The 27,630-nt window shown below is 39.7% G+C and overlaps 1 protein-coding gene across 3 annotated transcripts in view; it reads right to left on the bottom strand.

The window, feature by feature from the left end:
• Positions 1–413: 413 nt before the first annotated feature.
• LOC137295618 (uncharacterized) overlaps positions 414–27,630 on the bottom strand; it is a 60,217-nt gene continuing 33,000 nt past the window's right edge. For 2 of the 3 annotated variants that reach the window (XM_067827063.1, XM_067827062.1), the window contains exon 2: positions 414–2,037. In XM_067827063.1, coding sequence (XP_067683164.1) covers positions 466–1,902 — 1,437 coding nt within the window. In that variant the 5' untranslated portion in view covers positions 1,903–2,037 and the 3' untranslated portion in view covers positions 414–465. Of the gene's footprint in view, positions 2,038–12,879; positions 12,974–27,630 lie in introns of those variants that run through there. The other variant, XM_067827064.1, reaches the window with a different exon arrangement.

Genomic DNA, 27,630 nt, shown 5'->3' with positions numbered 1-27,630 from the left:
TTCTTTGTAAATACGACGTCGTGTAACCTAGAATGATCTGCCTTGAGTATCTAAATGTCATCTACAGAGATGCCTGAGATTTCAATGTGGAACTGATTTACAGGTACCCAGTCCGCCAGGAATACTTGTTTACATCTGGTGTGAACATGAGAGGGTACTAATATTAGGTTGAGATAGCGTATGTACGTGACAGTATATAATTGGGATGATATCGATGCTAGAATGTGAGTCATTGAATGAGTTAAAGAGTGGGTGAGTTAATGAGTGTGTTAGTGAGCGAGTGAGTGTGCATCTCTGAAGCGATGTAAAAGCTTATATAATTTAGAACACTGCATAAACTCTTTTTGGCCAAAGGTCGCAATCGACAGAATCCTCACATACCTGTCACCACCAAAGACATAAAATACGCTAAATATATAAAATAAATTTATTACAATACCCAAACAATTAAATAAAAAGCGAAAATCACCTGTCACTAGGAGGGCAGATTTTTCCTTTCATTTCTAACAACATTTGATTAACAGTTTTCGGGGGAATGTAAGTGAAGTAATTCTCCTTCTCATTCTGGCCATCATAGTTCTGCCATGTTTGATATCGAAGTCCTCGCCAGGACGCCATTGCCCGGAAGTGCCGATTGGCCTGTGTCCAGTATATTGGATAAAACTCCAAAACACCCGCGTGTTTGGGAAGGAAGAGCGCATGTGACATTCCAGCACCATGCATACCCATGAGAATATCCGTGTTTGCAATAAGCTCTAGTTGTCTTTTCATTGGCAGAACATCCAGTTGCACGCCTGTGATGTTGTGACCTGGTAGGACGTTGTACATGTTCGCAATGATCTCATCCTCATTTTTAATTTTTCTTTTGACTAAACCTTTTGGATTTCTCGGATGGGCAACGTAATCTCGTCTCCAAATGAACATGACGTTTAGTTTATTGCAGTTTAAATGCTTTGTGGTCTTGACCTTGTGTCTTGAAAGGAAAAACTCTCGGAACAGTTCCAGATAGGGAACAAATGGTCTGTAATGAGAGTTTAGTGGGCTGTTGTAGCCCATCACACTCCACACCATGTCATCAAACTGTGTGGGTGCTTCTAAAAGCCCCACCCTCTTTGTCTCCCCAAATAACACATTCCACGTTTCGTCAAGGCCGCCTTGGGGGTGAGCATCTACCCACAACACTGTGACGTTGTCAGGACGCTGATCAAACACCAGCATCATCAAGAAAGCGTTGTAATAATCCGTCATTGTGTGATACAAATTGACATATTCGTACCTCATCACGGCTAAAGTCATTCCTTTAACTCGCTGTGTTGCTGTCCTATCCTTTTTGCAGCTCACAGCACTGTTCCAGGTCCTAAGATGGTCTTTGCCACCGAACCCAACCCTCGGAGGCGTTTCGCATTTTAAACTAAAGTAACCATTCTTTAAGTTCAGATACTCATCCTCCTCTCGCTGGTTGAGGACCGTTGAGATAGACTCTCCTCCTTTTCTACCAACGCCCAACGATGGGTCAATGATGACGTTATGAAGTCGGGCAAACAGACTGCCGTAATTTACAAACTGTCCTTCACTCTCAACCTTCGCAGCTTTCAACCACCCACAAACCGGGTCCTGATTAATACTCATCGTCTGATTCATGAAGGAGACTCTGTGTTTAATATCACACCCTCGCTGACCTTCCGCTTGCGCCATGTGAATTATATTCGACTGCACTGCACCCCTGACTTTCCCGACATCGTTGGACACGGTGACAACTGCGTGCCCGCTGGAGAGAAAATCACGCAGGGGTACCGCCCCGTACGACTTCCATGCGAAAACCAAAGCTCCTAACAGTAACAAGTAAAACAAGACGATGAACTTGAACAGTTTCCGATATGGAATTCGGAAGCAGCTGGCCATGATGTTGTTGATGATGTGGATGTGATGACTAGATGAGTAGCAGACTCATAGCGTCAGAGATGGCTGCTGCACCAGGAGTGTTTCTCCATCGGATGGCATAAGGTCGACTCCAGGATTCAGCGCCTGGCCTCTTGTCTGCAATGAGAGAAAGGAGTGTTCAGTGATAGTGAAGAAGAAGATGGTTCGTCCCCAGTCGAAGGGGTTGGGCAGATATTGTTAAGGGTGACCTGACAAGGTTGACCATCGAAATACGTTATTATGGTACTACAAAATACGATTGTATCAAACATGATCATTATCAAATATGATACTTACAAACATGATACTATCAAATACGATTAACCATACATGTTACTACCAAATATAATACTACCAAACATGTTACTACCAAATATGATACTACCAAATATATTACAAACACGTTACTGCCAAATATGATACTACCAAATATAATACTACCAAACATGTTACTACCAAATATGATACTACCAAATATATTACAAACATGTTACTACCAAATATGATACTACCAAATATATTACAAACATGTTACTACCAAATATGATACTACCAAATATGATACTACCAAATATAATACTACCAAACATGTTACTACCAAATATAATACTGTTAACACGACATATTACACGTATGTTCATAGACATTGAATCATAAGACTACACAAATAAACTGGACTGAATAATCTAGTGTTTACAGCATACTACATCTATTTCAGGGTCCGTGACCTTATCTGTTTGGAGACTATCGCTGTACATTTGTGACATTTATCGACGTCCATCTCCCCCACCATTTTGTGAAAACCTTCGAAGTAGTGGCAGGTCATGTGATAAGACAAACACATGTCTTCCAAATTCCAGCAGTTGAGTATTCACTCAAATGTTTTCACATTGGGTGCGTTAACTTTTCGGGTATTCGATATACCTTCCTGCATTCGACTGAATAATGGGGTTCTTTTAAGAAGTCTTTAACTGTCTTGCTTTAAAATCCATATTTTACCATGACTTCAGTAAATACTGGATTGTGATTGGTTAATCGGGTTATATACCCATGCGTTTCCAACACAGTATGTTTATCTCGTGATTAGACTACCTCAATCCGTTCTATAACAAACGTGTCCCATAATCTCACAACTGCTTTACACATGACGACATCCTACTGACAATACGCCCGGGTTCCTAGCCACGAAACGTCCGCAGCATTATACAGTTCGTTAGCCTATAGAAAGTATAGAGTTACCACAGATCGTAACGCTACCAACGCGTTGCGGATCAGGACAGTTCTAAGCACTCGTTGCACTGGTAGAGGTTATGTATGTACATATTTTTTTATTTTTATTGTTTGCTGTGACTTGATAAATATCTGACGTGCAGGTTTGTAAACTGAAACTGGGATATCGTGATCTATCTTACGAATGCTACGCTACAACACGCAAGGTATCTAGACCTCGCTGTTTGTGTATAGCATTTGCCAGGGAATGGCCGGTGTTTCTTTGTTTTTTCATATTTTCGTATGGTCGACACCCTTGTGTAAGTTCGCTGACTATAAAATGTTATTTCACACAAGTAATGACTTCAAAAAGACTGTCATTTCATCACAGAATACTCCATACTCGCAAGTAAACTCCACTGTTCTGGGTTTTCTTGATATCCTCCACTGTCATGTTAGCACTGTAGGGCATTGGTTAGAATATCACAAGTGAAATACTTTGTTAGCGTCATTAAAATGTTTCCTGATTATGTTTGTTAATGCACAAAAATGTCCAAAATAATGTACATGTAGTTCTTTCATTTGTTTTCAAATTGCACGAAATGCATTCACAAATTTCAGATTTTAAGGATGACTAGTACGTTAGGAACATAAATGTCCTGGAGTCTTTATGATAAATTCAACCATGACCGGTAATGAGCTCGTGGTGCCTGTGGAATGTAACAGACAAAACCAGCCTTGTGAACAATTTTGTCAAACCAGTGTTCTAAAATTGTTTGTGTTCGATTATGAGAAAATATTATCGACTACCTGGTCGTTTAGTCCTTGCGACCAATCTTCGATTATTGCAATTAATCGGACCACCACGACCAATTAGGCGCAGCAAGAGTACTTGTGTATATCGTGTAAGAAACCCCTTTTCACACGTTACAAATTTGCTATTCACAGCGTTATTCTATGTATGTTTTCAAATGTCAAAATCTGATAACTCCTCATTATAATAGTGATCATTGATATCTGTTTTTCACCAATGGTAAATCTGAATGTGGCCGATAAAAACAAAACGATCCATCAGCGTGTGTGTCGAAGTACACGTACAGCAGTGCCAGTAGGCGAAGTGAGATTTTCGTCATATTGGATACTGTTTACAGGATCACGTTTCCCGAAGGCCCGCAAGAGATGTCCATTAAATCACACGCTGCCAGAAATCCATCACTGAATTTCTCGTACGTTTTGGTATCAAATAGCTAATGATCTTTATCACCAAAAGCAAGTGTTTAGATGAGTTCATTCGCAGCACAACGGATGTGAAACAGTAGGACTGCGCTTGTTTGCAATGTAAACAAAGCACTGATCATGAAATTCAGGTTTTACACTGTCCATCATTTTCTCATTTTCAGACATGCATTCGTCTATTCGATGCAAGCATTGGTCCAATACGTTTAGTATATGCAAAGAAAGAGTATTATAGCAAGATATGAAATTTTGAATTGATAAAAAGACGCGATGCTTTGGTAAACGTGACGATTTGGATCATTCTATAACGAGAGGGCGATCTACTTTCATGTGGAATAACGGGGATGTTTATGCTGTTTTCGATCTACTGGTGGCCAAGGCTAGTCTCTGCGCCTTTGTTGAAGCAGAACATCAGTCACATGGCCTTGTGTGTAAGTAACATATTGAAATAACATCAAAACAAAAGCTTTCTACTCAGCACTGTATACATACCTGAATGTTACGAATTTGCTGACATGGGTAAGGAATGACAAACTATCTGTATCCAAACTAAAGGAAATAGGATTCTTGGGCCTGTGGGCCTTTAGTTTCATGCACAAGGGACGTAAGCTTTATGCGTGTTTGCTAAGGAGCTTAACTTATGCTAATGAAAATCATACAGACCTTTTTCTGCATTGAAACTAGAACTTTCAGTTGTTGCGTCATCGTTGTTGTCTATATCTGCACGTTCACATATTAATTAATCTTTTATTTAATGATTTATCCTTAATCAAACTTCTGTCGAGAGAATCCTACGTCACTGTATTTGAAAGGAAGTCAGTTTCTCAATACTACACACCGTACCATGTCTAGACTATGCAGTGTAACATTTTGTTGTTCGGAACAAACAATACTCGAGCCTCGCTATGGTCAAATTAAGGTCCTTCCGTTCACATTATACACCAGCATTTATAACATTCATCCAAACAGACTACTCAACAGCTCAAACGTACATTAGAGAAGTGTCTTGCTTACTGTTAGAGACAGACGAGTTTCCCTGCGTTCGTTTTCCAACAATAATGCGAGAGTAGTTCCCCTTTGTGGTTGGTGTTTACAAAATGCTGAATTTGAAAGCGAAACGAAAATGAAACTATGCATGTACGTAATGTACATATCTACATGCACGCATTACATGGAGCTAATGTTATTAGCTATTCCAATACACATTTTCTGTAATGCACCTAGAGAAAAATAAACTGTTTATAAGCAAGCACTTTTACACGGCTGGACTGGGGCGCTAGAACTTCCATGATGTGTCAACGCGGAATGTTGATGAATAAAAACATGAAAATTATTCATATCTGTAAGACCACATACGGTGGAATATATATATCACACGGGTCTAGTATTGGTCGGGAGGGAAGGGGAGGTGATGCACCCTAAATGCTAAACATACGACAATACAAAGTACATCGCATAGCAAATTCACAATGCTGCCCATGCCATTACATTGTTTAAGTGTACTAAGAAAAACAAAATCCTTCTCCTTCATTACGGGGTGGTCGGAAAGCCAGTCGTTAAATCGTTAGCGCGTTACCCCGAAGACAAGTGTTCGATTCCCCATGTTCAATGTGTGAAGCCCATTTCAGGTGTCCCCCACCGTGATACTGCGGGAACATTGTTAAAGATGGCACAAAACCAAACTACCTCACACACTCTTCCATTACATGTATCGAAATTCTGCCATCTGTCACATTTCTCCGATCAATCTAAGATAACTTTGATTATACTGAACAGATTTTATGGGACCCATCAAGTAGCAATCTTTGAACGAACGTCGGTCTCAAGATGATGCCACGTGTGCAGTTTTAACAACGTTCCTTGTTTTGAAGGCATCGTACGTGTTATCAATAATGTTACGGTTAAGAGTTTACCATGACAAACAATGTAAGAAAAACCCCTGTGAACCAGCACAAAAAGAACAAAGACAAGTTTAAAATATTCAGATACTGTATTAAGGCAATGAGAGCAAGCCATACAAAGTCACATGTCAATATCACAATGCAGATTTCAAATACAATAGAAGTGAGATAAAATCTCAGGCAATGGGTCACAAAATATATTGTATAGCAAACGCACCAATAGTCTTACAGCGAGAGAGAAACAGTCGTGCAGAATGTAACACGGCGAGCGGTCTGACAGCAGTTTCAGGTGTTGGCAAATTGATGATGATATACTCCAGAGAATGAATGTGAATGTGTCAATCTGTGTATCTGTGCCGCTCACAACACGGCAACTAGCCTTTATATATACTTTCAGTCGTTTCCCGAAAGTACGAGCACCTACGGTCATCGCCAGCACCGTAGAATGCCCCCAGAATAACCTCCCGGAAGTAAACAAATAGGAAGTCAACGGCAGCTAATTCCCGGAAAACCTGAATCCTAAAAATGCGGATCATCTATTATACGAAATGTGACCCATTATAATTATTATTCAAAACACTAAACATTGTGACCAGATAATAATTATTACTGAATTAATAACAAAATATACAGAAAATACACACTTGTAACAATAAACGCGTTTGGGACAAAATTGTAGGCAGTAAAAATATTGTAGGCAGTAAAAAGTGTGTTATTTCGAACATATACAACGAGCTGACAAATATCACGAACTCGTTTGCTTTGTGCTGCATAGTTTAGTCGAAATGCGCATTACATACTGCGCTTATACCGTACTAAAATCAGTGTTTTATTTGATTTCGTTACAACCATTGATTCCTGTATATATATTTAACTTTCAAAACAGTATTTGGGGACAATTGGGGCTACACTTTCAACCCATAACTCCGACAATCCCTCCCATAAAGTCCCATCACCAGCCAGTCCCTTCCAAATTCCAGTGGGAAATCTTGTGGTCAAATCCGCTAGTCGTCAAGCCAAATTTCTGGGTTTGATTCCCCACATGTACATTGTTGTTGCTGGTGTCCAACGCTGTGATATTGCTAAAAGCGGTGTAAAATCATTGTCACTCAGTCTCTCGCTCACTCATTAGGTTGGCCCCTGCACTGAAAATCGTTGAAATGCCTTTATTGATATTAGATACAATGGAAGCTGTAAAAACCTTCATCTGCCCAGTCCGGCATGATGTCAACACTGGCGTAAAATCTCGGTTCCGTATGTGGCTTGTACATTTGTTATCAGCTGTACAATCCGACACATTGCCCAAACAGGATTATTTCTTCAGTGCCAATGAGTGCCGGTTGAGACAGCTTCCACTGTATTAAGATAAACAAGACGGCAGTTGACGACAATGAGAAAATGTTCTCATAAATATCATGCTGACACATCGAACTGACGACTTCCTGAAACATTCTGGTTGAGGCAGTCTGAGGTGAAAAATGCAACGAGGAAACTATATATTGATTACATTTTATTAATAAATACTTCGTTCCGTACAGTGCACGTTCTAATTCCTCGCGGTTGTAATACATTCATTATTTGGTTTACTGAAACCACGTGGGAGAATCTGAGCCGTCATCGGCATCTTTAATAACTGACAAAAGGAAATTGAATAGGAACGCCAGAAGAGTGTTCGACACCAACAACCCTAAACTGCATTATGTCTGTCGTAGAAAGTGAATAAAACAATTTTTTAACGGCGGAGTACCAGCATTTGTGAAAGAGACTGTTAAAAGTCTTATTTTTTATAGAATGTGGTTGTAACTGCAAAAAGTAAACACTGGGAAAGTTGTAAGCGGGCGGTCTGTCAGCACACGCACATGAAACGACTGGAAATGATTATCATATACCGAACCGGTTTATTATCTGTAAACACAGTAGAAGCGAAAGCAGATCACTCAAACTGCAGTATGAAAGGCCTTTATCGCAGTTTTTTCTTTGCGTGATCATTTAACCTAAGATTAGATATAGCCAAACCGAATAAGTCAGGTTTTACACCGTGTTTAGACATATTCAAGCAATGGGCTTCAAATATTGCACCCATATAAAGAACCGGCGTGACGAATGAACGCTTTAACTGCAAGATTACCATACTTGTCTCAAACTTGAATATTCTCTTCAAACTCTCCCCAAATACTTAATCCGTAATGTCTTGTGTGGATTTTCCTCTTTTTCCATATAAAACGATGTGGATGAAGAACTGGTCCGTATCTCTTAGGATCCGAGTTCAAACCCCTCATGAAAAGTAACATGAGTAACCAGTAGCCTCATGAGTAACCAGACAATCTCACTCAGATCTATACGCTGAGTCTCACAACCGCGTTGTGTGTGACACATATTTACAATGTTTTTAAATAATATACCAGTGGAAAATATATATTTATTTACAAATGTTTAAATACATTATATTAATGGCCTCATGTTTTCTTTGTAGCGCCTATGTATATAAATCCCCCTTGGTAATCTCATCTATTCACCTGATGAAGGAGCAAGCAAGCTCCAAAACGTTGTGTTCTCCACAATAAAGAAGTTGACATCCATAAATGTGCCTTTTCTTATATTTATTTCATTTGAAACCTTAAGCGCCGGGCCTCCAATAGGGGCCGGCCGCTTTTAACCTAGGTCTTAGAGTTTTGCTGAATTAATAAGCGCCAGGGCACTTATTCACTTATTAGAGGAAATACGGTATCCCTTGGAAAGGGAGAAGGGGGGGACGGGGCATGTAATACCATATTTATGTTCTTGACCATTGTTCTACATTTGGGTGCAACATGTGAAACTGATTACTGTTGTCCGCGAGGGTTAATGAGTGAGCGAGTGAGTTATAGTTTTATGCCGCTTCAGCAACATTCCAGCATTGTGGGCAGAAATGGGTTTCACACATTGTACTCTTGTGGGAAATCGAACCCGGGTCTTCGGCGTGAGAGTGAATGCTTTAACCACTAGGCTACTTGACCCCCCTTCGCAACTAAATGACTAGAATATAACGAAAAGCGGCATTAAGACTTTCACTGCTTCAGTGTAATCCAATAGTAACAAATCAACGATATCACTGTAATCCAATAGTAACAAATCAACGATATCACTGTAATCCAATAGCAACAAATCAACGATATCACTCATATCAGACGTCATCAATTATCACTGCACGAAACAGGTATCCCACAAACCATCATCAAGAGATGAATGTTTTACGTTCTACTATCCATTTTAGACAATGCCGTCTGTACGAGTATAAACCTATTTTCCCTTCTACTGATAGGAGTCCCCTAAAATGCTAACAAGTCAAGAATTTCATCAGTGTCTGAATCTCCCACCTCACACAGGCTCTTTATCAGTTACCCAGGGGTAATTTATTCCAGCCAAACTGCTTTCTGTAAGCCTGCTACATGTGAATCACAGGATGCTGGGGAGTGATTGTCAGTCCAGTATGCTCTAGTGTAGTGAGTCAGTCTTATCTTCGCTCACGTGGCCACCTACCTTTCGCAACGTCCACACCTGTGTAAAGTACGAGCGGCACCGACTGATCTCATAGGGATTTCACTTAGGAGCCTGGAGCCAGTGACTGAACTTGTGTTCCGCACCCTGATCAAAGCAGCCGATGTATCGCAATATGCATTACAGCCGCAGATTGCATAGCTTGCATTCGACGCGACATACTGTTTTGGAAGACCTAAAATAGGGACCAATAATAGCAGGTTGATATCTACTGCTCACTGGGAACTGGCCCCCACAACTGGCCCCCACAACTATTTGAGAATATAGTCACTGCAAGTGCCGTTTGGACACAGTGGAATGCAGTCATATGAGGGAAGTGTTGCAGCGTTAAAGGGGGACTGATCCAGTGAGATTAATCTTAGGCGCCAACAATCGCCCAGCTGCCAGGCGGTGGTGAGTTCCTGCTCCCTTCCTGCTTCCTCAAAACAACTTCGAACCCCTATTTTTTTAGACGTTTAAAATTGCATGCAATACAGTGATTATTTCTCCCTTGCTGTAACCGTATTTGGTGGTATAAACCTACATGTTATTTATCATCATTAACGTAATGGTCAGTTCATGTATTTATATAATATTATTAGAGGTAAGTCCACTAGGGTTACCCGAGAAAGGGTTCCCAATTAGCATTTCTCGTGTCTGGAGTAAATAAAAAGCATTGATTTCTAAACTTAACTACTTATGACGCGACAGAGATCGCAACCCAAGACATAATTCTGGGATATCATCTGGGTACTTGTGGGGGAGAGAAAAATAACAAACACAACAACCAGCTCCAGGGAATTGCTGTGGATTAGTGTTAACTTGGATTACAAGAAGCCTTATGATTTTATAAAATTGGGCCTAGATTTCCCAAGCTCTCTTAGCGCTAAGATAGTCGTAAGTTTATGTTAATGTATGGCACTTATGTCTATCTCAGCGATAAGTGAACTTCGAAAATCTGGATCCAGGTTTATACGCCAACTTTATATGTCAGGGCCCAGATTTTCGAAGCTCTCTTGTGGCTTTTAAGGTCAGTTGTTTGACTTTTATGTCAAATTTTAAACTCGATAGAGGTATATTAAACACCATATAGGTTATTGTTACGAGTGTGTATTTTCTGTAATGTGTGTTGTTATTGATTAAGTGATAGTTTTTACTGGGTCACAATGTTTAGAGTTATTATGGGTCACATTTCGTATCACGGTAATTGTATTTTAGCGGCACGCCTTTAAGGGTGCGCTTTAGAGTTGCCTCCCCTTAGGTGCTCTTCTGCATATGAGTATGTGAAGCTGGAATGCTCAAGAATCAGTGACTGTGTTTGTATGTGGCTGGTTGTTGTGTTTACCACACACACACTGGCGTATACACGGAGTTGTGTCATCACTCGCCTACCTACATCTGTCTGCCTCTTCGTTAAGCTAGACCTACATTGAAGATCGCTCGCTGTGAAAGATTTAGTAGAACTGTTTCTCGCCGAAAACCAGGACTTTGGTGAGCTGATATTATATTTGTGACCCGTTAGTTTAGATTTGACTCAGTTGCATTGTACTAGAAACCACTATTGTGAATCGCTGTATCTTGCTTATTTGTCGGCTCAATGCATAATATAGACTTGTCTGTGCTATATTTTTGCAAGTTCCCAGGGGATTTTCTTATACCTTTTGTCACGGCAAATTCTTAAGAGTAACAATAGACATAGGAGAAGCTATACGAACGAATGTATGCTCCAACATAACAGAAGTTTTACTCAGGCTTACGATTTCAAAATTACAAAGACATTATAATACAGTTTTGGAGGGTGAACTACACCCGTGATCCAAATCCAGGCCCTCAGCGATTTACCTAATCGCTTTCACATAAATGTCAACAATTGACTCCACTCAACCACATCGGCTTACGTAAAACATATTGCAAGTGAGTGAGTGAGTGAGTTGGATTTTACGCCGCTTGTAACAATATTTCAGCATTATCACGATGGGAGACACCAGAAACAGACTTCACACATTGAACCCATGTGGAGAATCGAACCGGGGTCTTCGGTGTGACGAGCGAATGCTTTCGGACTATTGAACTATGCCATTTTCCTCCATAAACTATCGGGAGTTTGACAATTGGTGATCTAACACAAGTACCTTGAGCACACATTTAATTGGCTCGGCTCCGTCGAAAAAAGCTATGGATATACACTATATTTTAGAAGCGATACGATTGGGAGGTCAGGCTCGCTGACATGTCATCTGTTCCCAGTTGCGCAGATCGATGCTCGTGATGTTGATCACTGGATTGTCTGGTCCAGACTTTTATTTACAGACCGCCGCCATATAGCTGGGATATTTCTGTGCGCGGCGTAAACTCAAACGTACTGGCGTCAAATTCTGACCATGTGACCGACCTCTTAATCAGTGTAATTACACAACTGTGTTAAATAAAAATGTAAGGCTCAAGACTTAGTATATTAAATTATACAAAGTTCCAGAGTAATCATACAAGTATATTAAGCTATACACGTTTTCATAGTATCTATACAAGCATTTTAAGCTACACTCTTCCTCAGAGTATTTGTTTACACACACACACACACACACACACACACACACACACACACACACACACACACACACACACACCACAAACACATCACAAACACACACACACACATACACACACACACACACACCACACACACTTGCTTCAATGGGCAAATTCGGATATGATGAAATCGAGTAATAATGAGATCTCGTGACATAATATCCCGTAAAGGAAACAGACACTTTAGACAAGCATGCGATACGAGAAAGGCGACCGCAGCACGGTGGAGAGGTGATAACGGCAAACTGGACAAATATCACCATTAGCAATAGCTTGAAAATTCATTTTAAGATTCACTACACCTAAACGAATATAAATGACCTATATACGACTCTATACACATGATTTAAGCACCAAACCCTGAATCCTGCAAATCCATATTACCACGCCAACTCCACACAAGACAAAAATCAGTTACTGATACCGATATGCATATATATTATGAAACATTCAGAAAAAAAACCTGAATTATTATTTTGTACATCTGAGTGCATGACGCAATACTTACGCGTCGGGACTGCGTCTCGATATCGCTATCGGGGACGTCATCAACGACACTCACACTCAGCGTTGAAGGAAGCTCGAGTACACGGAGGCGTATCCTGAACAAGTAACAGTAGCCATGGTTCACAACACTGGGTTGTTTTAGGTTCGAGGTCAAACCCCTCTCCGATGTCGATAAGCGTTCTGGTTACATCTGTCCAATATACTACCAGCTCTACATACCGCTCTGCTTCAATTATAGTTTCATATTGTTACGTTCAACATTACTTCAAGTGGTTTGTTTCAGTTATTTAAAGGCAGCAGGATGTGTGTCATTCACCAGGGTTGTGATAAATAGAGGTTACTAAACGGCATTCATTATAACACCATTTTTATTAAACAAGTTAATAATTTGGTATCAAAAGAGCGAAAGCCTGTTTGATACTAAATCTTCCACGAGTTTAATAAAATATTTCACTGAAGCGAGTTTAGTATTCTGTGTATTACTTCCCATCATAAATTGATAGAAACTGCGGCGAAATTGCCGGCAGTGCGATGACTCGCTGCTTTCTTCGAGTCAAACAAGGTCCAGTACCACTGCCACTGCGGCATTAGCATTGTGACGTCATAATTGTGAAGCGTTATGACGTCGTGCACCTAGCGGTATTACAATTTTTATCGTACCTCACACATGAATGTCGCTTTCTGATTGGCTAGCCGCTATTCTGTTATTTTCAATGTACCCCGCTTCAATGTACACCCCTGGGAATTCCGAACTCTTCTGGTGCTTCATGGTAGTACTTCTTTGTCTCGAATAACATTGAATCACGCATGAAGCAAGGAAATACCGACGTTTTGCGATTGAAAATCGATGGAAGGGAGATAACTCTAAATCTGTTTACCTTGTGTATTCTGCAAAATAGCTATTCGCCTAGCATTCAACAGAAGTGCTTCAAACAGTTCAAAATTCAGGTGTTCGGTAAGATTAATACGTTGTTCACTGGCCCCTCGGAGGCCATGGGATCATGTATCCTCTAGGTTTGTTTATGTTATACCTGGAGGGTACATGAGCCCATGGCCCCATCGTGACCAGTGAACAGCTTATAGTGTAATATTGCCGTGAAAATATTACACTGCAGTATCTTCCACGGGCGAGTAATAAGAGGAGCGAATGCTTTAACTGCTGGACTACCCTAATTGGATCCAGAGATGAACATCATGTGCATCGTTCTGCGCAATCAGGATGCGATGACATATGCCATCCAAGCCTGAGAACCTTATGTAAGGCTGAACTCTTCAAACTCAGGAGTAATGGCATCGTCCCTGGTCACCATGTGAATAAACCTTGTCAGACTGACCCACTGTCTCTGTACACTCTCTACTTCTTCAAACGTCTTTCAATTTTGTTGTATATATATATATAAAATAATAGCAGCCGCCATATTCCCTTCCCAACCTTACAGACGCCAAGGTTGGGTCGGACCAACCTTAGTTATCAACCTTAACTTAAGGTAAGGTTAAACTTAGTTACGTTTGTTCGTGCAACGGGATAATAACCTTAGTAAAGACCTAAGAGATAAGATTATTTTGAACAACGGAGCACATGTCTCAAGTACTTAAACCCTCTGATAAATGAGTCAGTGAGTGAGTGAGTGGTTAGCAAACATATTCTCACACAGACGGGATAGATTAAAATATGGACCACTCAGTAGGCCTGTGAGACACGAGGTATCAGAGGGTTCATAGAACTATAGTCGTACATCAGTTAGTCTTGTGATATTAACTATTACCCATTTCACAGTGTCAACGCAGTAAAGTCTGTGTATGAAAAGGAGAAGGAGAAACGGCGTCAGTGACAAACGTCATGTTTGCATTATCTACAATGGAACCTTCTCCTACACACAGCAGTAACAACAGCGGCTCGGGAAATGACTAAACTACATCCAACACATCATACTGTGATCACAACTTACTATCACTGATGGATAGCCAACCTCTGTATTGCAAGGAGTGTGGCGTTTCGATGTAGGCATGTACTAACACCGTTACAAAGCGCTCGACACAAAGAGTTGTAACCACGTATGTTCCCCGGCGGATGACGAACCGCTAAACAGTCATCACAAGGCAAGGTTGCTGTGATACGGAAGCATGCCGGTGCCAAAGTCTAAAATCTCTTTTTCATCTAGATGTAAGCATTTAAGACAAATTGTAGCATTATTGTCGAGCTAATGCACGTCCACTCTGTTCGGGACAGTGCGATGAAATTGTGGGTAGTTTGCAGTAGTAATTGTAGAAATCAAATTTAAATAAAGTTTCTAGAAAGTTGCTTTCGATAACATTTCCGCAGTACGGATACACGGGGTTAAGCTTTAGGCCGATACGCGAGTTAGGCTTAGTTATTGCCCTCATAGAGGATAACACCGACTTACACTTGTCACGTAGGTCACGCTGTGTAAGTCTAGCCAAGTAAGCTCTTGCATGTTGACATTCGTGGCTACAATCACTCACCCCCACTCCTATGCCCGTCCCCATACTCATACACCTATCCACCACATCTCTCACAGCCCGTCCTTATCGACACACACGCACCCTTCGCTTCTCAAACAACCCTCACGAAACGCCAGTCTTTGAAGTTATGTCGCATAATCCTCTTGCTTTAAATTCTCGGCTGTTATATAATTTGTTCATAATCAGCGTACTTAATCACCTGTCCTCTAACAGTGTCAGCCATACTGCACAATCGGAAATGACATTAATGTGTCTCTAATAAAATCCAAATCCTGTCGAATCCGGCATATGTCACAAAAACAACAAGGTGCTTGCCAGAGTGAGCGAGGCGAGTTTTACGCCACTTATAGAACCATTCCAGCACTATCATATCGTGTTCAATAGATATTGGTTTCAGACAATGTACCAATGTGGGGAATCGAACCCGGATCTTCTGCGTGACGACCGGCCGATTGTAGCTGTAGGCTAACCCACAGTCCTACCTCATGCAGAAAGCAGCCCCTCAAAAACTTGAACGAAGGAAAGGAGAATACAAGTTAACATATTAACTACCGTTACAAATAACACATGCGAGGATCCTGCTCATTATTTCTTTATATCCACAATTGTTGAACCACAATTATATCAAATTGATTTATTATACTTTGTTCCAGACGATCAACAATGTTAGTCTACAGTGAAATATATTCGATCTGCAGTGCAGATAAAAAATGTTCTGTATAATAAACATTGTTACTGACAAGTCGTTTAAATATCATACGAAACCAGCACCCGCCACTAATGACGGCAAATTTTCCATGAGCTTGTGGCAGACAGAATATATGATCTTGTAATAAATAATACAGCAGCACTTTGGAATTACTTACTAGTCTTTTCCCGAGAAAGGAAATTTTCTTTGTAACTTTTTCATGAGTATTTCCTTGTAGTACTCAGCAAGTTGAACTTAAAGCATCCAGGCGAAGTGTTCCCGATAACTGGCCCAAATCTATCGACGCACAATTATCCCTCAGTCGAAGGTTGGTAATATAAATAACTTGTACACAGTTTCTTTGTTTTGGGAGATAAACGTAATATAAACCTACGGAAACAATGAAGCAAAGGTACGCTTTCTTTACACATTCTGAGATGTGACAATTCCAAAACTAATTCTGTTGTAAAACAAACCTAGATGTTTGTTGTGTTTAACTTGTGTTATAACAGTAACTTTCATTTATACTGTGGATTAATTTTCTCTGTTTCCGTTTTTATGTGTGGATTAAAGAGATCTTGACAGTCAGGTATTAGTCCATTTAGAAATATTTTTAAAAATCTGATTTAAAACACTGCCTGAACATATTTGCTCATAAACATTTTATTTATATTGAAGTATCGTCGACAAAAAGGCGTATATTGCTTTTTTCGACCCCCTCTATGGCGTCATTAATGTATTCTAAAATGAGGAGTGGTCCTTGTACTGATGCCTGAGGCACGCCTGCATGTTTAGGTCAGATTCTGAGTCTATAGCTTGAAGTCTGTTTACCGTTGAATATAGACGCATCGTTGTAATATATCTCCAGTTAGTATATCGTACGCCTTAAGTTAACCAAAATCTTTATGCCTTACTTTATCAAAAGATTTGCTTAAATGACAGAATACAGCTCAAATACATTTACCTGGTACTGATTCGATTATTTAGAAACCGATTTCATATTGCTGTAAGTGCTTAAACAACTAACATTTTTATTTTATACAGTTTAAAATATACGTGACATAATGTCATTTACGCACTCTCACTATTGATTTGATTCACACAGTGCATACCGACATTAATGTATTCATGCATTGTTTGTGTCTCTTCAAGCGTGTTCATCAGGGACGCTGGGTAGCCGACTGGTTAATACGTTCATTCGTCACGCCGAAGATCTGTGTTCCATTACCCACATGGATACAATGTGTGACGTCCGTGTCCGGTGTCCTCCTTGGTGACATTGCTGGAATATTGCTAAAGGCGGCGTAAAACTAAACTCACTCACTTTTGCCAAGCAGCGGCCCCTTGTGGTGGCGAGTGGTTCTGTGCGTAGTGCTCAGGTCACCATCAGTTGAAGTTAAGCACCGTCGAGCTCTGACAGTCCTTCGATGGGTGGCCGTGTTTGGCAGTTTAACTCCTGAGAGTTTCTAGGACTTCCGTCCTGCCCCACAACGAAGCACATGGGAAACATGTGGTCTCACCTTAGGCAAGTGAGTTTGTTCAAATTTGCCTCTGTTCATCCAGCAGAAAATGGGTACCCGGTGAGATAGAGTTATCCGGGGTAATGATAACCAGATCCTGATTAGAGCGTCCAGTGAGCAACTAGTCAGATGGATACTAGGCGCTATATAAGTGAATTATTATCATTATTATATGTTAAATATGATAAATAAGAATTGCTTTAGGTATGGCAGTTAGGTGTAAGTGTCTCAGAAAGAATGACGATTAGCACACTGGTAGGTGCGTGTTTTGGTGCTGATTGTGCACACAACGCACAAAAGAAACAAGACAATCTGTAAGCTGTACAAAACAGTAATTTTGGCTCGCAATCGAAACATCACGATTTTTAAACCCTTTAAAGCTTTCAAATTTTGCAATCAGTGTGTCATTTTATACCTAAGTCTGTTAACTTGAAAAACCTGTAAGTACCGGTGTATAGGTGTATTTACAAAACTCATTGATGAATTTGACCTGTGTTGGCCTCGTTACACCCCTTTCCTTTTATGTAGTGCTAAGACCCCAAGCAGTGACACGTCATTTCCTGTTCCCTGTGCGTGAAATATATAATTATAGTTACTCGCGATCGACCATTGAAACATTAATAATAATTTAAGTGTATTAAGGGTTAAAATTGTTCGTTGACACGAAAGGTTGCAAGGTCATGTTACGCCGTACCAGAACACCACCCGACGACTAAACATTTGTAACAATTGTGCATTTAAGGCGTTACAAGCCTAAATTTACAGACAGGCTCTATTTCAGTGTTTCACAAACAAACATGACGCTGCCATTATCTGCACGTCTGAAAAATAGTAAAACACTTACAAACAGCAATAACATTATTATCCCAATAACGACCTAATATTATGCATTTACTCAGTAACGAAGTAGTAAAATAAATGCCTAAAATCATAAATTCTATTATGCTTCGGTGGAACGTCAAAGGCGTTGACAATACTTTATCAGACGATCATGTGCACTTTTAGCATTACGTCACAATGTGTTGACGTCAATGCGCCATTCCAATCTGCCCCCTCGTGATCGAACTTTTTTGCATTACGTCACAATGTAACCGGCGTCACGATGGATGTGACTTGCCATCGCCTCGTACAGTCTCCCACAATAAACTGCTTCTTCGCATCCTTTTTCTTGGTTTGCAGTTGCATCACACAGTTAGCATCACTGGTGGAACCATTATGTTTATGTTTTCCGAAGGATAAAATGTCTTATGGTTCGACTCAAAACTTTACAGAGACACGGTAATGTTTGCAATGTTTACATTCCCACAATGCAATCGTGGAATGTCGCATGACTAGTCAGCTTCAGCTGAAGGTACTGACCTAAACTGACCTTGGCAGTAGAAATGAGATGGTCATATTGCCTTGTATGGTTTAAGAGAATCACAGATGTAATTAAAATGATTTGTAGCAGATATTTAACTAGAAGATAAACCGTCAACAAACTGTTCATGGTTTGTTTTTCTAGTAACGTTTGTTTTGACGTAGGGGGCTGACACGTCAAATGAACAGCGCGTCAGTTACTCTTAATTTAGGTCACAGACACCGTCGTTTGTTTTCCGTCATAGATTAATCGAAATTAGATTTGGAAATTATTAAATATGGCATCTTAGAAAAGAAATACAGTTCGTTCTACCACCATGTATAGTGTAATAAAGCACACTTTCGCCCTGAACTATTATATCAATAAATATACATATAACTGGAATATTGCTGAGTGCGGCGTTTAACAACAAACCAAATAACCAGCCTACATTCACTTAGGTGGATGTTATTAAGCCAGTGTAATTCAACAATGAAAAAATGTAATGCTTTATTACAAATATTTACTACACGGTTACTTGGAACATAACGTGCCAATGATCACGACAACTTTCCCATGCGAGACAGCTTGCCTGGATCGATCACTTAAAGCTCATTCGCTCCCGATCGTATGTCAGGAAGAGATATATTGCTTTCCGTTCACAATTGGTATTTGATAAATTGATCATTTTAACTACCTAGGTTATCACATTCCTTACTCTAGATCGTTTACATTTGTTCAGAAAACTCATGCAGAGAATGTCCTGAAAACTATGTTTTGTCTTCTCTCTAAAGACGTGGAGTTGTCTCACCCAAAACATGTTGTCAACTCCTTCATTCATTACCAGTACTATGAGTTATGGGTGTGAGGTATGGTGCACCAGACACAGAAAAAATACGTCTTAGGTTTTGTAGAAAAAATACTACATGTCCATCCTAAAGCAGCAAATACTGCAGTTAATAGTGAACTTGGTAGAGCACCATTGTACGCAAATAGATATTGTAGAGTTTTGTGTTACTAGTTTAAAATGATATACACAAAAACATGATATTGAACACAGCATATGACATATCACTACTTTACTGTAGGTAAAAAAGCACCGGTGTTACTCAGTAAATAAATTAGTTTGTAAAATAACCAGGTTATGCATATGTTTGGCTAGATCCGTACTTTGTTGATTGCATGTAATTTGTTGCCACTTTTAAACAACACCTGAGTGATAACTATCTGCAAATATGGCGAGGTGAGATTGAGAAGAGTAGTGAACTTATATTGTATTCTAAAGCGAAACAGGTGTTTGAATATGACTCTTACCTTAATTTGATTCCACAGAATGTACGATACTGTCTAGCATGAATCAGAATATCATGTCATAAGCTACAAACTGAAATAGGAAGCTACAAAAATATCGATAGACATTTAAGATTCTGTGAATTTTGTAATTTGGTACTTATGACATACAGAACGAATACCATTTCTTGCTTGTGTGTCCCAATCACCATGCAAATAGGGTGAAATATATAGATAAATATTACTGGGATCCTCGAAATGAATTTAAATTAATAGAGCTGTTGAAGTGTAAACCTAATTCTACATTTTTGTATCTGGCTAAGTGTATCAAACTATGTTTGTATAAATGATAAGTCCAACCTACATTGTCTGGCACAAATGTAAATCTCTGTAGAAAACAGACGAGGGTCGGTAGGGACAGTTAGTCCTAGTCTTTGAAGCAATATATAATTGGCTTGTCTTGTCTTAATATCACCGGTTAACAGATTCCAGAATCATATGAACAGACTGACACATGATTGAAACAGATAAGACTATTTAGATACACATATCGTATTTAAGCCACGTTTGACTATTGTGTCATAATGTCTTGTTACATTATAGGTTAAGCCTCTATGGTTGAGGAAGCAGCCATGAAAGAAATGCACTTGTTGAAAAAGCACCAAGATTCTGTTCATTATGTTATATTAGAATGCCCGAGTGAAATGAAGATGATTTTTGATGTGTCCTATAACAACCTGAGAAACAAAATATTTACCAAGTCACCTTTTTACGTTAAATCAGTGCAGGATCCTGACGTAAGGGAAACTAAACAAAACACCGAGTAGCACTCAGTGTGTAATTGAAGTGCACTTTTGTTCAGAAATGAATAGATATCCTAAATCGGATAATGCGAGTTAATTGTATATTATGTGACTCCTTTGTGTGTGATTTTTCATGCAATAAAGTATTGAACTGACTCGGCAATCAGGATCTTGATCTGTATGCACACCACTTCCTGAAATAATCTCTGCATCTAAACGGTGTGAGCAAATGCGACAATGGTATTTTTAGCCACGAAGTAATAAGTACCATGTTTTTGGTGTCTGAGTAATCATCGTTCATGGAATTTTGTGTAATTATGCTTTAACAAATTGTGGAAAAGACCAACAATAATATCATCCAATCTTAATTTTCATATCGGTGTGTGCCTTTTTTCAGAAGGCACTGCCTGACGAATGAGTGACACAGGCCAACAAATATAATTACGTTTTTCGTATGCAAGTTAAAACACCTCTTTCTGTGTAAAGGCGATGGGATAGCTTGATGGTTGAAGGGTTTGCTCGTCACACCAAAGAGCCGGGTTCGATTCCTCACATGACTAAAATATGCTAAGCGCATTTCTGGAATCTGCGGCGTGAAATCATACTCACCCACCCAACTTTCAAAATACATTACTTAGGTTGTACCGCTACGATAATAGTAACAACTAAAACGTCACGACAGCATACAACAAAAGCATTAAGGACCGTTCGTAATTTATGGCTGGGGGTGGAGGTGATGATAATTTTTATGAAGTAGTATGTACAATATAGAAGGGTTATCATTGAGCTCTTGACGTTTAAGAATGGCACTCTAAAAGCGTCAGTGCGACTGAATGTTAAGATCAGGTTGTAATCACAATGTTGTATGCTTGCCTTGTAAACTGCATATTACTGAGGACATTGCTTTATTACTACAACGCTCCACATATGACATTATATAGTACACGCATTGCATATACACAGGCTAGTCACGCTTCAACCCTTCTATACACAATCTCGACATGAGTCGTATTGTTGGTGAGTGCGGTTAAAGGACTCGAACCAGGAAATTGTAATAATTACGTAAAGTAATATAGTGACACCTGTTCAATATCGACTCACTAAAAATTCCACTACTGAATGGTTGATCAATTACAAATGATGCATCTGAGTGAGTTTAGTTTTACGCCGCTTTTAGCAATATTCCAGCAATATCACGTCGGGAGACACCAGAAATTTGCTTCACACAGTGTACCCATGTGGGGAGTCGAACCCGGGCTACTTATTCAACTATAACTAATAGTGTTAACCTCGTATCGAAATGGTGCAACTCATACCTATAAAACAATCAGAGCACAGGTGAAACTTGATTGTCCAGCGAGTGACCACTGGGCTGGTCTAGAGCAGTACGTTTATATGCTGATAAAGCAGTATACAATATTACGGTCAGTCAACTCTTGTGCTTCCTGAAACCTCTACAATTTATCACTCAGACCTAACCGTTTGACTGCACAAGTGTTACAGTTAGTATGAAGTCTGCTTCGAATGTGGAAGGTGAAACATTCGAGTTCTGCGAATATGCCTTGTAGGATTCTGATGATGTATAAGATATACACATTGACAAGAGAGTCGGCTTATTCGAACAAAGACGAAAATCACAAAATAAGGTAAATAAACTGTACTGACATAGACATGTCGCAACAATCACGGGCTACGTAATGAAATTCCGTTATTTAAGAAATACTTCTATGTCGACCTGGGTGGCTTTTTCATTCGCTCATCCAGAAATGTACTGAACAGCAAAGAAACGCAAAAGAAAATGCAATCATGTATTGTATTAAAAACCTGACCAAAAGCCAGACTTGCGTTTCTTTGGATGTTCAGCATAGATTATAAGACAACCAAATACATTTGAAGGATTTTTTTTTACATTTAGAGAAAATAGTCACTGACATTTGAATACAAGCGACAAAACCCTTTCCACATTGATAAGAAATCACTGTTGAAGACAGTTTATTGTACAGCTGTGACTCTATCATGAGCTGATATTTGTTTCGGTAGAATTATAGCTGTATTATGTTGGTTGTAAACAACTCGAGTCTGAACCAGACAATCCAGTGATTGTCACCATGCGATACGATGACATAACATGTGAGTGAATCACTATGAACACGGATGTTTACAAAGACATAGTAGTTGTGCACAGGTCCCATTAAAGTGGACCGCTCAATTTAATGTTAAGACACCATAACAATATGTGACTACATGTCAATGTACACCCACTTGAGAATGCTCTCTCGTGGTGATATCATCAATGTCAACATCGTGACAAGTGAGTAAATATTCTGGTTAGAGTGTAAACATGTTATAAACGTCCGTTTAAATTCCACACGTAGATGCGTAAAATTACCTGCACTCATAACTGACAACATACCAAATGTTGGAACCACAGTCCACAACCTCTGAAGGTCATTAGTTTAAGTTAAATGGGGTTTAACGTCCTACTTTACAACAGTTCGCTCATGAATGTCCTAGCCAAGACTGAAGCTGGTTTTATAGTGTTAGTTCACTGAGATACCACGCCGCAGCGAAGCATGAATACTTCCAACATGTTATATTGACTCCGAGTCGACCAGTCCTTGTTTTACCCATCAATGCTGAGCGTCAGCCAGGGACCATATTTCAACGCCTTTTGGGTTGACGCAGCCGAGGTTCGAACCCGCGTTCCTTTGCTCTACGGGCTGACGCGCTAACCACTACAGTACAGAGGCGGTCCCTACTCATCATTAATGAAAGTTAAAGTAAGACATGTTATATTTAGTAGTACACTCAGTAAAGTACAGATTCTACAAGTACTTTTATTGGGTTGAGACCCATCACCACAACATCGGAGACATTGACCTAATCGCAAGCACACACTTAACCACTGCAACCTCCAAAAAATGGAATTGGTGTCTAAACCAGTCCCAGATTTATAGGTAATCCCAAATATCGCACATGTCACATTTGACCACTTTCTAAATGACATTGGGTATTCACACATGTAAAAGATTGGCAGGTCACTGTTCCGAGTGAATAAACTCGTTAGATATGAATTCTATTATCTGAAGCCAGATATCTATTGTGTTTGAACCCGAGACACAATTTGACCATCTCTGTTTCAATTTGAGATCTGGAAAGAGATTCTGAAGTTTATTGCTCCCTAATTCTTTAAACATGAGTTACGTCCATCTACGGATCACAGAACCGTAGTATGTGTCAAGTGGATTAAAAAGAATTTAATGACTTATATTCATAACGCCACAACAAACTGTATTCCTGCAACGTGACGGCGGTCCATATTACTGAGTGCGAAGATAAACAAACACTTTACTCGAACGCCCAAAAGAGTCAACTCTGCAAAGCGGACTGCGGCGGCCCAGATCTCCACATGAGGAAATAATCACAATACACACTTCCCTACACGTGTCTAACAGGAAATACATACTTTGTTGTTGCCCCAAATCAAAACATTGCGGGTCACGATATTCATCCTGCCAGTCTAGATTGCCTTGTTGCGTTGCAGTGGTACACAACAATTCATGTTTTTGGTATTATTCGGCATTCAAAATTTTGGAAACCCGTCAAGATCAAGGTTAGAAATGATCTTCAGCAGCCCACACCTGTAGTAAGAGACGACTAACGGGATCGGATAGTCGGGTTGGCACCTCATCCTAAAGCATCCAATCTGCGGAGCCCATGACGTTGATCAGTGAATTGTCTGTTCCAGACACTATTATTTACAGACCGCTGCTATATAGCTGGAATGCCGTACCACCAAGTGAGTGAATTTAGTTTTACGCCTCTTTTAGCGATAATCCAGAAATATCACTGTGGGAGACTCCAGACATGATCATTACATGTATAGATTCGAACTGGATCTTCGGTGTTATATTGAACACTTCAATCACTAGGTTATAGGTTAAAAAACATAATAAACGTCATTTCATTGACCCATACACATGACATAAAGTGATTTCAAAGGTCAACTCTAATTAACAGCACTTTAGTTTTACAGAAGGAAAGACCGAATCAAGAGGTCACACTGTTCACTTGAGATGCGTTCTCACGGTGCGACTTGTAGCATACGACTTGCAGTAAGAACAAAGATCGTAACAACTTCGTTATTTGTGTAAATTGTAAGTCCAGTACAACTCGTAGCTCGCGAGATTTTCACATGATGCTGAGCAGTTCTACATATCGCTGTCAATGAAACAGAAGAGAAAACCGTAATCTGTGTACATACGTGGGTCCGCAACTGTTTTTTTTTTCACAAAATGGAGTCTTAGAGCATTCCATAACCATTCCTGTGACAAGTGAAAGTCTATAAACTGCTCGGTTCCTTCTCTGGTACGATCGATGGTTTTACTTGTGTCACTGATGTTGTGTCAACATAAACAAAAACGACGTCATTTTTACTCGGATATAGGTCTAAGCGATTTGATTGGATGAGAGCTTGCGACTTGTAGTTGGAATTAGTACAAATCATCTGTCTTACAACTCAACTGCAACTAGTTGTATGCCGTTTCAAATCGTCACGATTTGGGTGCGACAAGTTGTTACTACAGGTCGCACCTGAGAACATCTAACCTTCTGTATTGTTATACACGGATTGTTGAGATGAAGGTTTTGTTCATGAACAAAACCCTACTATAATCCAAAATATAAACCTTGACTGCCATCCGCTGAATTAACATGCATAATCACAATAGGAAAATAGTTAAGAAAGCCACAACATCGATCGGATTCAGATAATATAAGCCATATTTTAGTTAATATTGTACAGTGTTTCAGTCACTGTATTAACTGTCGTAGCCATTGTAAGAGGTATTATTTGGAAAAAGCCAAAGCTCAGCGTGGTAGAATAAAGCACACACTGCTCTGTTACCCTTGAAACGAGGTGTGTTTTGTGAAAATTGTTAATCATTTAATTTCTTCGTTAATGATTGAAACTTATGCATTTCACAAGAGAAAAGTGAACTGGACTGGTAAACGAGTAATTTCTAATGGTAATACAGGTCCTGATCCCAACATCATAACAATAAAATCTACACAATCACAGTTTGCTGTGTACTTGTTGGCGACGTTCAAAATGTGTAGAGAAAAAGTGAAATTCATCATTAAACTAACAGCATTGCTATAATTTTCACAAAATCTATAAACCTTTCTGATCTATCGACTACCTTATGGGCAGGGTTTAATGATACTATTACCATAATGATGCATGCTAAAAAAGTGTTCATTTAAATATGTAAGCACATATTTATCTCTTAATATCTAAGAAATATTGAAAATAAGATCCATTTAAAGGTTCGCTGAAGGCGCTATCAGAAGACTTCTCCTATACAAACACTGTCTGCAAAGATAATAAAGTTGCATAGAAGAGAATACACAGAGAATTCAACGTCATGTTTATGGCTTAAAAGTTTGCTATCAATGTTTATGTCATGAGACACTCGAATCCCTCTACACATAATATCAAGTCGGTGTCAGTCTTGTAATTCCTGGCTTCTAGTTTACCGCCATTACCAATCAGCGTCAGATAGCTACTGGTTGCCATGTTGCTTTTTGAGAGTTCCGCTGAAGATTCTGCCAGATATGACATTCCCAACTACCACTAGGTTGTAGTAACAAGGAGACTAAGAAATATGAAGGACATATTCTACTAGATATGACGCTCCAAACAATAACCAGGTTGCAGTAACTAGGACACTAAGAAATATGAAGGACATATTCTGCCAGATATGACGCTCCAAACCAGGTTGCAGTAACTAGGAGACTAAGAAATATGAAGGACATGTTCTGCCAGATATGACGCTCCAAACCAGGTTGCAGTAACTAGGAGACTAAGAAATATGAAGGACATACTCTGCCAGATATGACGCTCCAAACCAGGTTGCAGTAACTAGGAGACTAAGAAATATGAAGGACATATTCTGCAAGATATGACGCTCCAAACCAGGTTGCAGTAACTAAGAGACTAAGAAATATGAAGGACACATTCTGCCAGATATGACGCTCCAAACCAGGTTGCAGTAACTAGGAGACTAAGAAATATGAAGGACACATTCTGCAAGATATGACGCTCCAAACCAGGTTGCAGTAACTAGGATACTAAGAAATATGAAGGACACATTCTGCCAGATATGACGCTCCAAACCAGGTTGCAGTAACTAGGAGACTAAGAAATATGAAGGACACATTCTGCCAGATATGACGCTCCAAACCAGGTTGCAGTAACTAGGAGACTAAGAAATATGAAGGACATATTCTGCAAGATATGACGCTCCAAACCAGGTTGCAGTAACTAGGAGACTAAGAAATATGAGGGACATATTCTGCTAGATATGACGCTCCAAACCAGGTTGCAGTAACTAGGAGACTACGAAATATGCAGGACACATTCTGCTAGATATGACGCTCCAAACCAGGTTGCAGTAACTAGGAGACTAAGAAATATGAAGGACATATTCTGCAAGATATGACGCTCCAAACCAGGTTGCAGTAACTAGGAGACTAAGAAATATGAGGGACATATTCTGCCAGGTATGACGCTCCAAACCAGGTTGCAGTAACTAGGAGACTAAGAAATATGAGGGACATATTCTGC

This window comes from Haliotis asinina, chromosome 9, assembly GCF_037392515.1.
Source record: "Haliotis asinina isolate JCU_RB_2024 chromosome 9, JCU_Hal_asi_v2, whole genome shotgun sequence".
NCBI lineage: Eukaryota > Metazoa > Mollusca > Gastropoda > Lepetellida > Haliotidae > Haliotis > Haliotis asinina.
Note: the sequence above shows the minus strand (reverse complement) of the source record. Positions and strands in the feature narration are given on the sequence as shown.